Here is a 12,546-nt window from a genome sequence, read left to right as displayed (position 1 = left end):
ATGCTCCTCTGAGTCTGAGTCTTTTTCTTCTTGCTTTCCCTCCTCTCTTCTCCGCCTCTCTCTCGATTCCTGATTCATCCCTTTGGTCATTTCCAAGCGTCCACTGTGTAGTCCTCTGGGGCAGACACAGAGTGGACAGGACATTCTCACCCTGGGCCTGATAGTAAAGGTGACAGTTGAGTTACGTGAGGACCATGGAAGGGAACAGCCTGTGGGAGCTTGTGACGCCCAGGCCTCTCCCCAAGGCCCGTCCCAGCTGATGAGGAAAACAAGTAGGAGGGGCACTGGCCAAGGAGTAGTGCCCAAGGCCACAGACAGACAGTTTCTTGGTGCAAGTTTCAAAGTCCCTGAGGAAGAAGAGGGTATGGTGTGTTCTGGGATTCAGAAAGTTCTCTCCGCCTTTTCTCATGACCGCTGGCTCCTTTTGGTTTAGTACTCCGTGCACTTCTCCCTGCACCCCACCCCCTTGCGTTCTGTTTCCTTTCTCAGTGTGGCTCTTTCCTCCTTCTGTACCTCTGTTTTTATATTATCCTTTAACATTCATGTAAAAGCATGTCAGGTCTTAATTTAGAAAGAACTGGATTTGGGGCTGGAGCAATAGCACAGCGGGTAGGGCGTTTGCCTTGCACGTGGCCGACCCGGGTTTGATTCCCAGCATCCCATATGGTCCCCTGAGCACCGCCAGGAGTAATTCCTGAGTGCAGAGCCAGGAGCAACCCCTGTGCATCGCCGGGTGTGACTCCCCCCCCAAAAAAAAAAGAAAGAACTGGATTTTCACATTTCATATTATTAAGAATTTTCTCTCAAAGTCAAGTTATTTAAAAAAACAACTGTGCCAGGGGCTGGAGCGATAGCACAGTGGGTAGGGCATTTGCCTTGCACGTGGCCAACCCGGGTTCAATTCCCAGCATCCCATATGGTCTCCTGAGTGCAGAGCCAGGAGTAACTCCTGTGCATCGCCAGGTGTGACCCAAAAAGAAAAAAAAAAACTGCGTCTCTGATTAAACATGAAATCTTGAGGGAACTGCTTTGCACGCTGCAAATATAAACAGTTACAAGAAGTTAAGTAACTTTATAAGGAATGGCCATAACCCCAGGAAATCAGTTGAGCTGTGGGCGAATAGTAATATCAGTTGACCCAACCCTACAGCACGGGCAGAAAACAAGAAGGGAGCCAGCAGGCAAAGTTCCCTAGAAGAACTTGATGAAAACCCATTTTTTGAAAGCGAAAATTTGGCGGACAAGTACCACAGCAGAAACTGCAGGGAGCAGACACATAAAGCTGAATTAAACACCCACCACTGTGCCCCCAGATTTCAGCACTCCAAGGTACCAGTGTATCTCTGGGTGCTCACTTAAAGAGCAGATGGTCCCCCACCAGTGAACCAGGTGGGGGAATAAGAGGAAGAACCTTTCCTGATCATTGTAGACAGAACTTAATGGATTAAATAGAAATACATGACCCCTATTTAAAAAAAAAAGTTCCTATTGGTTCATGAGAATATCGCTTGAAGATGATGGTTTTCCAAACCCAGCAAGATGTATGTGCACTAGTTAGGTATGAAAGTGGTACAAAATAATAATCCTATAAAATGACTGCCATTTTAGCAGTCTAATGCTGCATCATTAGACACGGAAAGAAAACTCTTTTATCTTGCATGAAGAGTCGAAAAATAGAAAAGGTTGGGGGTGGGGGTATGTTGGCTTGTTTGGAAATTGCAAGTAAGAATCAGTCTTCCCTGGCGGGGCTGGGAGGAGGGAGGGCGGCGGAGGGAGCAATGAGGAAGGAATGTTGGGGGCAGCGGAGCGACTAGAAGTGAAGGTACCAGCTGGCCTGAAGGCTGTGGAGATCCCATGTGTGTCCAGTCACTGCTTCAGGACAAACAGAAGCCCAGGCCCATGCCAACCCTCGTCCGATTTTTAGAAAACAAGATCCAACACAGCTTCCTACATGTCAGAAGTTGTTTTCAAGCCTATTTTCTCCCTGTTGCACAGCGCACAAAAATTCCCTCCACTTTGAGCAACCTGCAGGATGTGAATTAAATTGATTCGTAATTATTCCGCCACTTAAAAGAGAGAGTAATTTTCTGCCATTAGGTACTTCCTCGTTATGCAAATGTCCTGGTTCTTTTTGATCCCTGGGAGAGCGCAGGCTTTCAGAGTGAGCGACATTTCAGATGAGGACAAATATTGTCCTTGTTAGCCATGTTAGCACGTCATGATGGCAGAGACAGTGTACAAAAGAAGTATGCCCTAGAGCACACTTGTTCTGGTTATTTCAACCTGGCAATTCAAACTACCAACATTAAAATGTAAGCATTGGCTTTATTTAGAATTTGTACAGCAAATATATTACTTGGAATCATCTTTTTTTTTTTTTTCTGAAAACAAGTAGATTTCAGAAATCACTCTGAAAAACACACTCTTCTCATTAAGACTTTTACAGTATGCTAGTTTTTAAAAATGTATGCTATTCCTTTAAGAACATAAGATGCGGGGCTGGGGAGATAGCTCGGAAGGTTGGGGTGCATGCTTTGCATGTCAGAGCTCTGGGTTTGACCCCCATCATCCCAGGGTCCCAAGAGAATCATCAGGAACAACCCCCCACACACCAAGCACCACAAGGTATGACCCTCCCCCCCAAAAAAAGCACATTTGTTAAAAAGAATGCATAATGCATGAACCGTGGGTTTAATATCTGGTGCTGCAAAATAATAATAAATTTAACACTGGGTCAGGAGCTAAGCACAAAGGATGGTGTGCACGCAAACCTCATCTGTGTGGCCAGGTGATTCCCTGGCACTCTGCCTCCCTTGCCCCCAGTACCGCCGGGTGTGGCCTGAGTGTACCTTATGTCCCAGTTCTGCTGGGCCTGGGAATACTCTGCCTCAAGTGGCTCAAGGTGAAACATTTGGTCAGGTTGGCAAAATATCCCCAGGACTGACTCCTCCTCAAGAATTGCTTCAGAGATTTCCCCCCCCCAACCCCCAATAAAAAAGAATGGAACGATTCTATAAGAATAGCTGATGCAGAAAGAATATTGTATTTCAATTTTGTTTGGTTGGTTTTAGGCTATTCCAGCATCCCAGCAGTGCCCGGGGCTTACTCCTGGCTCTGTGATCAGGGATGACCCTGGCAAGGTTTGGGGTACCATATAGCTGGGCTTCAAACCTGGGTCAGCCACACACAAGGCAAGCGCCAAACCCATGTACTATCTTTCTGGCCCAAACTAGAAGGTGTGTTTTTTTTTTGCAGGGGGGTGTGTTGGGGAAGAACGGATTGGGCCACACTCAGCAGTGCTCAGGGGTTGCTCCTGACCCTGTACTAAGGAATTACTCCTGGCTGTGCTTGGGGTACCATATGGATGCCAGGAGTCAAAGCCAGTTGGCCACGTGCCAGGGAAACACCCTGCCTGCTGAACTGTCACTCTTTCCCTCAACTAAATTTTTTATTTAAAATTCTTAACTGAGATCTTTTAAAATATAAAAATTGGTACCAGAGGGACCAGTAAGATGGTATAGCTGATAGGGAGCTTGCCCTGTACATGGCCAACCCACCTTCATTCCCTAACACCCCACGGGGTCCCCTGGGCCCCACCAGAAGTTATCCCTACGTGCAGAGCCAGGAGTAGGACCTGAGCACTGTTGAGTGTGGCATAAAAACAACAACACATAAAAGAAGAAATTAGGGCCACGGAGATAGTAAAGCGGGTATGACACTACTCTTTCATGTGGCCAGCCCAGTTTCTCTCCCCGGCATCCCATAATGGTCCCCTGAGCACTGCCAGGAGCAAGCCCTGAGCACTGCCACAAGGGGCCCAAAAACAAACAGAGTATTCCCAAAGAAGAAATGACTGTGAAATTTTAAGGTTGTGATTGTTTTAGTGTATGTATTTTAAATGCAAAAACAAGTATCAACCAAAACCCTTTTTTTCTTTCTGGTGTCTGTTCTATGGGTAAAAAGCTAGCAATGAGTGAAATTGGCCGTCTGTAATTTTATAACTAGCTTCCCAGAGACTATATTAAATACTGCACAGTTTCACATACGGTTTTACTGTCTCGGGCCTAATTAGTGATAACGTCCACACGACGCGTGGACGTCAGGAGTGTTCACTAGACCTGTCACAGTGAATGTCTCAGCGTGTCCACAGCACTCTGCACTAAGACCAGTGTGTTACACGGCAGTGATGCCTCACTTAGAAAGCATTAATACTTACACATATTTCCAAAATACTTCCACGTTTATAGAGGTATATTTTAAAAAAATTGGAAGAATAAGTGAGGAAGATGGAAACAGGGAAACTAAAAAGAGTGCAGTAAGGCCAGCCTTGCAGGCTCACTGGATGAGCTGGATGAGCAAGGAGCCCGGTGCTCTGCAGGCCTGCGTTGTTTGCTCGTCCCCCAGAAAAGACAAGCGACCCTCCGTGCCAGTCACGCAGGGCACCAACGAGAAGTCCAGCGGGCCAGTGAGGTCCCCCAGACATCTGTGATGCCAGACTCCTTAGCACTTCACCATGACAGGTGCTAGGAAGTGACTTGCTTTGAAGATGGTACTCCGTGATTGACAGGGGGCCCCCAGTTGGAACCTCCCTGAGAACTCCCAGGGTGAGCCCGTCCAGATTCGTGGGCTCTGAACCATGTGTGCATTTGACAAAACCAAAACTCTTTACAGAACCACCACTTTTTTGAACTGAAGAATTTATAAAATCATAGATGGGTTTGGTTTGTCTGTTTCCTTTGGGGGCCAACACCCAGTGGTACTCAGGTCTTATTCCTGGTTCTGTGCTAAGGGATCAAACCTGAGTCTGCTTGCAAGGCAAACACAGCTGTAATATCCCAAGTACCCACTGTACTATCGCTCCAGCCCCTCGGTTTTGTTTTTACTTGGCAGTTTTTCAGAGCATCAGAGTGAAAGGGAAAAATGTGACAATGAAAAGTTGCACTAACACCGTGGAAGTGTTTGCCATAATTAATCATATTAATCACCTTTCTATACTATCAAGTTGCTCTCTTATGAATACCTTGCATTTTTTAATCCCCTCTCTTTGTTTAACTTTTCTGCTGAATTGAAATGAAATGCATTCTAGCTTCAACCTAACACAGCTAAAGGATTGCATTTAATAATGACATTTTGTATAAAAATCACCTTTAACCTGTGTCTTTTTGTCAGTGAGAAAACTCATTCGGGTGTTGTTGGTTTTGTTTTGTTTTGTTTTTAGGTTTGTGCAGAAGAAAAATGCCCGACCCTTGTCAACCTGGCTCACATGATGAGTCTGTACAGCACACACACGTACTCCAGAGACTGTGCCAACTGGATCAACGTGGTCTGCAGATACCTGCACGACTCCTTCTCAGACACCACGTTCAGCCTCGTGACTTACCTTGCAGAGGTAACCTTTACATCCTCAAGGTGGGAGTGGGCCCGAAAGGTCGGCTGGTGAGCAGAGCACTCCCATTGCCCACGGCACAGCCAGGTTCAGCCCCTGATCACAGGCCCGAGAGTGATCCCCGAGCACAGACTAAGCCCTGTGGGTGTGGCCAGACAGTGAAGGCGGTGAGGAGGAGGTGGCGGTGTGAATCTTCACTGCTCTGTGGCAACATTGTCAAGTAGAAACAATACCAAGCACTCATCTTCATATTGTATTTGAGAGTGACCACAGAGGGCAGTCCTCTTTTTAAAAGGGAAATATAGATCGATCCTTCCGTGTGTAAGGGAAATTTTTGTAAAGCTTTTCATTCCAGCCTATTGTCGTTGTTTGTTTCATTCACTGTTTTTAAGTGATATTAACTTAACTAATGTAAGCCTTAACTTTCTTAAGAATGGAAAATAGGAGGCCAGAGAGATCGTACAGCTGGTAGGGCACTTGCCTTGCAGGGGCCCACCTGGGTTCAAGCTTGTGTACCCCATAGTGTCCCCTGAGATGTGGCAAAAAAAAAAAAAGGGGAAATAGACTTTTGAGAGCTTTGCTTTATGGCCAGAGATATAGCACAGGAGGTCAGACTGTTGCACCAAACCCAACAGCATACACGGTCCTCTGACAGAGCCACGCATAGCCCCTAAGCACCGCCGGGAGTGGCCCAAAAACAAAAACAAAACACAAAAATTTGATGTGGTGTTTAAGTCCAAAAGAATGTTTATAACTTCATGGCTGTTGTCCTTAGTAGAATAATAAATAGTACAGCATATGGAAGTATTTATGCTAGTTAAGGTGTTCTAATTTTTTTGGTAATATATTTGTTTACTTATCTAAAAATATAACTTGGTGGCTAAAAGTGGAATTATAAAAATGCTATCCCTAGAGAGAATAAAAAGTGAGTATTTGTTAATGTAGCTTCATGGCCTAGCAAACTAAATTACTGAGTAGACAGCCACAAAGAGAAATTCAAAAAAGTTCTTTTGAATTCAAAATTCAAAAGAACTCATCATAAAAATGTTTGACAGAGAGGGCTGGAGCGATAGCACAGCAGGTAGGGCGTTTGCCTTGCATGTGGCCAGCCCGGGTTCGATTCCCAGCATCCCATATGGTCCCCTGAGCACTGCCAGGAGTAATTCCTGAGTGCAGAGCCAGGAGTAACCCCTGTGCATCGCCAGGTGTGACCCGAAAAGCAAAAAAAAAAAAAAAAAAGTTTGACAGAGTCATAGATATTGTACAGGGATTTAGGCACTTGCCTCGCATGCAGGTGGCCCCGGTTCAATCCTTGGCATTGGCATAGCAAAGAGTGACCTATGAGCACAAAGCCAGGAGTGGGTAGTAACTTCCAAGCACCACTGGGTGTGCCCAATACCTGCCCCCCTCATAAAAAGTGCATCAGGCTTATAGCAATAAAGTGATATCTTTATTAGGAAAAAAAAAAGATGAACTGTAGAAATTTGAGCTAGCTTATACAAAGTTAAAAGAATAATTCAACAAATCTTTAAAATATTATTGATGGGGCTGGAGCAATAACACAGCGGGTAGGGCGTTTGCCTTGCATGCGGCCGACCCAGGTTCAAATCCCGGCATTACCGGGGTAGTTCCTGAGTGCATGAGCCAGGAGTATTACCCCTGTGCATCGCCGGGTGTGACCTAAAAATTAATTAATTAATTAATTAATTAATTAAAAATATCACTGGTAACCCTCTCTTTGACTGAACTTGAGTGCACTAATCATAAAATCATAAACTGGTTTGAGTTTTTAAAGCGCTAATTCTGGTAGTATTGAGCACATCAACTTAATACATGGGTTTGAGCTGTTTCCGTGGTCACTTTTAACTCGATTCAGCACCTGTCTTTAGGTTGATGCTGCATCTTAGAGCTTGAGGATGAGACCCTACATAGAGCCAGGCCTTGTGGGCTGGAGATAGGATACAATAGACATAGAACTTGCCTTGCACACGGGCAACCCAGTTTCGATCCCTTGAGCACTACCAGGTATGTGGCCCAAAAACCAAAATAAAAAAAACTAGACCAATCAGCCTTGAACTAGAGTGCTTTTGACTGACCTCAGTCCTGTGCCCCCACTAACGTAACACTTTCCCTGAAGATGGACACAGGGCCTTCCTCAGCTCTGGTATTGCAGGCTGTATTTTCCACTCTGTGGAGAGAATGCCTTGCCCCAGTGTGAATCTTATTAGTATGTTATCCTTCCTTACTATTCATAGTAATTCTCAAATTACTGCTAAAAACAGTTCTGAAATGTTGCTACATACACCCAGAAAGCACATCTGTTGTCATTATTGGATTGTCCCAGGAGCTGCCCGGAGATGAAGCCAAGTTTCAGAGCAAATTAGTAATTAGCTCGTGACAATGAACCAGGTATTCCTGGTCCTTGGGATGTCGGCTGTGCTAAGTGAGTTTTATAGATTCTCATCATTGGGAAAGCTCACCAGACAGGGCACATAAAACTCATGACAGGAGAGATGATAATGCACGAAGCTAAGGTAATACACAAGTCTGACCCCATATACAGTGCCCTGGGCTTTAAACAACAACAGATTTGGGTCTGTTCATTCCTGGCTGGGTAACCTTAAGCTCATTCAGTGTTACCTCTGAGACCAGTTCTCCGTCTGTTCAGTGGGGACAGCACTGTCTGTCTGTTCCACGAACTGGGGTCTTCCCAACTGCGGGGAACACAGAAGCTTCCAAAATACCTGTCCTTTTGTTTCCAAAGATTCCCTGCAGATGGTCCGTTGACAACCAGAGCTCAGCCAGTGCCCTCTGCCCACGCACTGTGCTGCCCTCTGTGGTCTTTTGCTCGAGTCCTCATTCCCGGAGAAGCCCGCTCGCTCCTCCTCGTGCCATCATCCCCCCCCTTCAGCAGCCAGATTAAAGCACACGTTTTAATATCCCCCCCGCCCCCCCGAAGCCTTGTGTGTCCGCAGGAGGCCATTGCTCAGGTTCCGGTCATGGTCATGGGCTTTCTCTTAGTATAGGCTGGTGGTAGGGCCAGCCGCAAAACCCAGAGAGGCCCAGTTCATGGCAGTGAGTTGTTTTTTTTTTCCATCTTCTTCTCAAAAAAAGGGAAAAGAAAAGAAAGAAAATGTTTTGCATGTAATTTAGTATCCTGCAAACCCTCTGAGGAAAGTACAAAGGCTTTTTTTCCTTTTTAGTGGTTAAGAAACATCTCCAAGTCCACATCACTAAAGGTGTTTAGTGTCTAGGGTGAAGGACCGGTTTGTGGGTGGTTAACTGTTCTCTGGTGATGGAGATTTTCTCAAAACCTAAAATAATTGGTGTTCCCCTCAATTAGTTAAGGAAACAAAACACCGAGGTTTAGAAGGGAAATGATTGCCTGATTTTCTTTTCTGAGCCCAAGAGTAAGTAATGAGAATGGACATTACCTTTTGCCTTTATTAGTCTCTGGGTTTCTGATATCTGATTGTGAACTCAGAGCTAGAGTCCAGTATTGTTCATGGTGACGTTGTGCCTTCAGTAGCCAGATTAAAGCACACGTTTTAATATTCCTTCCAGCTCCTGGAGAAAGGCCTGTCGAGCATGCAGCAGTCCCTCCTGCAGATCATGCACAGCCTCCTGAGTCACGTTGACCTCTCTGCTGCTCCTGTCAAGCAGTTTAATCTGGAGATCATAAAGATCATCAGCAAATATGTGCAGGTGAGTGACCCGAAGCGGAAGCAGAGACGCCTTCCTCTCAGCACTGTGGATGCTTACAGAGAAGCTTAAGTACCCAAGGGTGGGGGAATGGTGCATCCATAAAAGATGTTTTCAGGATTGTTCATAACATGGATAAATCTTCTCAGCGCAAGTGACAGGAAGCATGAAGCTGGGTGGTGAGCAGGAGGGATTCGACTTTGCGCTGTGACCACTGCACACTCGAGTACATCCCTCTCCACCCCTGAACACGCAGGGTTGGGGCTCTGCAACTATACCAGAGCCAACATCCCGGCCGGGAAAAGAAAATGTACTTTTTTTCCTTTGGGGTTTTGTTTGCTTGTTTTCAAATGTTGTTAAAATTGTGCCAACTCCTGTGGCTTTGGTGTATCCTCACTACTGCCCTTTTGGGGTTTAATAGCATCTCCTGCCACTCAGAACTAATGGCTATAAAGCAGTTACAATACTGGGTGGAGATACGATATCAACCGCTAAACAATATCCATGATACGGTATTAAAATGCAATTAGATGATATAACTAAGAACAAGAGTTTAAGGGCCAGAGTGATAGTATAGTGGGTAGGGCACTTGTTTGCCATACATGTAACTGACTGGGTTCAACCGCTGACACCCCCGAGCCTGCCCAGAGTGCTCCCGGAGCATCACCGGATGTGACTCAAAACCAAAGCAAAAAACCTTCATTATAGGTATTTCTTTCAGTAAGGTAGTAAGTGAAAATATTATAAACTCATCTGTATATTTATCATGTAAAAAATTCCTCATTTACAATTGGTAGGAACGGGCCAGGGAGTTAGTACAGCAGACAGGAACTCCTTTGCTTGCGGCCAACCTGAGTTAGATTCCCCGGCATCCCATATGGTTCCCTGAGCACCAGCAGGAGTGGTTCCTGAGTGCAGGGCCAGCAGTCACCCCTCAGCATCATCCGATGTGATTCCCCCAAACAAATAAAAAATGCATTTGATAGAAACATACAGAAGCAAGAAGAGCCAGAGACATGGTGCAGGAGAGGGGGCGCGTGCTTTGCCCGCAGCTGCAGAAGCTGCAGCTGAGCACACCCAGGTGTGGCCCCCAAGCCAAAGCAGGAAAAACAAAAACTGAAAACACATAACCAGCATCTATGCAAGAAAAAACAAATGAAGCTTCTACAGCTCACCCCGCAAAGCATCAGTTTCACAGTTTAGTACTGGATGCTCGGGTCATTAGCATTCTAAATATTTTCATTTTATAGGTTTGAAAAAGTCGGCACTAAAGGTTTTTTATTATAAGACTTAAAATATTTGTATTCCAGTCTCAAAGCCATTAACTTTCTCATGTCGAAAGCCATATATGTGTAGCCCCTTGTGGCTAGCTACTGCCAGATTACTAGACTTCCAATATTCATAGTATTTATAGCACACTTACTCTGATTTATTCTTTATTTTTATTCTGATTTGGAAGTGTTATTATTTATGTGGTGTCTTATAGACAGTATAATTAACAGCTTGTTTTCCTTCCGTGTTTGCCTCAGACCGTCCATTAAAATCTCAAAGTAAAAATGAATAATTTACAAGAGTTTTGTCAAAACAGGATTTTCATTGTTTACAGGATTTTCATTGCTGACAGCAGTCACGTTTTTGCTCTTCACTAACTGTATTTGCAAGCTTCCTAAGTGTCTTCCTTCTTACCCAGAGTCCCTACTGGAAGGAGGCCCTCAACATCCTGAAGCTGGTGGTGTCCCGCTCTGCAAGCCTTGTGGTGCCCAGCGACATCCCCAAGACATATGCAGCAGACCTGGGCTCACCCGAAATATCCTTCACCAAGATTTTTAATAATGTCTCTAAGGAGTTGCCTGGGAAGACCTTAGATTTCCACTTTGATATATCTGAGGTGAGGAGCTTGGGAATTGATGTGCAGCTGCTGCATTAGAATTTTCTGTTTGCTTTTATGCTTGTCGTTCCACAAGCAATGATTGAGCACAAACTGGGATAGATTAATTGAAAATAGGGCAGCTGGGGAGAACCGTGCTCTGGGGAAGAATGTAAGTCTTGGAGAAATGTGCAGGTAAACTGCAGTAAGTGCGGTAATGTAGACTCACATAAGATACACTTACTTTCATTTTCTTTAATCAAAGGCTCCCAGGAACTGGGGCCAGAGAGATAATACAATTGCCTGTGGCCAACCCAAGTTTGATTACCCAGCATCTCATATGATCCCCTGTGCTCACCAGGAGTAATTCCTGAGCACAGAGCCAAGAGTAGCTCCTGAGCACTGCCAGCTGTGGTCCCCCAAAAAAAAAATCTATAACCTCACTGTATGTTTGGGAAACAGAAGCAAATTCCAGTTTGTCGGACTGTCAAGTTCAGGAGGGTGAGATGGAAGTTGAATTTAAGAGGATAAAGGGACTGGTATGACATGCAGATATTATTGCAAATTTGAAATTCTGCACCAAGACAAATAAATAGAAATGATTTTTGGATCATTAAAGAATTTTTAGGAAATCATTGACACTCTATTTGTGTGGAAATGACATAAGTGTCTTCTTTGGCATTTTCAGTTATCTTAAATATTTGCAAAAGCAAATTATTGGAGCACATTTAACAATATACATTGAGACGGGGGGGAAGTACCAAAATTTAGCATATGTTAGACTTTTGTGGTGAGATTATTAGGTGATTTTTTTCTTTGGTGGGGTAGCTTTTGGCCCATACACAATGATGCTCAGGGATTCTCCTGGCTCTGCACATCACTTTCAGTGGTGCTCAGGGGACTGTATGAGATACCAGAGCTCAAATTCTGGTCAGCCTCGTGTAAGGCAAGAGCCCTACCCTCTGTACTGTCCCTCTAGCCCCTAGAGATGGTTTATAAAGTAACTCTTGTATTTTCTGAACTTTGAAAGGGCATACATTATATAATCGTGGGGGTGGAGTAGAGGCAATGGTTTTTTTTTTTTATTTCGCTTTTTGGGTCACACCTGGCAATGCACAGGGGTTACTCCTGGCCCTGCACTCAGGAATCACTCCTGGCAGTGCTCAGGGGACCATATGGGATGCTGGGAATCGAACCCGGGTCGGCCGCGTGCAAGGCAAACGCCCTACCCGCTGTGCTATTGCTCCAGCCCCCTAGGCAATGGTTTTTAAAGAGAGCAAATCTAGGGACTGGGAATGGGCTCAGTGTAGAGCACTTGTGTGAAGCTTAGGTTCGTTGAAGCCCTAGTACCTTATGATCCCCCGGCACCACATGGAACACTAGGCACTAAACCTCCAAAGCCACACAAGGTGTGCCCAGCCCCACCCCCAGCAAAATAATAGAAGGAGAAGAAAGCAGATCTGAATGGAAAATAATGACTTCTCTGAAGTCATATCAGAGACTTGGTTCCGTTAGGTAGCCAGAGATCTTCGTGGGACCTCCAAATGTTAGGGCAGCCCTAGCTGAACCTCCTGGTGACAGCAGAGAGGGA

The 12,546-nt window shown here is 45.1% G+C and overlaps 1 protein-coding gene across 7 annotated transcripts in view; it reads left to right on the top strand.

Annotated features, from left to right (window-relative positions):
* The window catches only part of FRYL (FRY like transcription coactivator), a 257,153-nt gene that overhangs the window by 212,391 nt on the left and 32,216 nt on the right, over positions 1-12,546 (top strand). For all 7 annotated transcript variants that reach the window (XM_055138113.1, XM_055138111.1, XM_055138109.1 and 4 more), the window contains 3 exons: positions 5,219-5,389; positions 8,951-9,091; positions 10,779-10,976. In XM_055138113.1, coding sequence (XP_054994088.1) covers positions 5,219-5,389; positions 8,951-9,091; positions 10,779-10,976 — 510 coding nt within the window. The remainder of the gene's footprint in view (positions 1-5,218; positions 5,390-8,950; positions 9,092-10,778; positions 10,977-12,546) is intronic.

Source organism: Sorex araneus, chromosome 5, assembly GCF_027595985.1.
Source record: "Sorex araneus isolate mSorAra2 chromosome 5, mSorAra2.pri, whole genome shotgun sequence".
Classification (NCBI taxonomy): Eukaryota; Metazoa; Chordata; class Mammalia; order Eulipotyphla; family Soricidae; genus Sorex; species Sorex araneus.
This window is presented reverse-complemented; position numbering and strand designations above follow the sequence as displayed.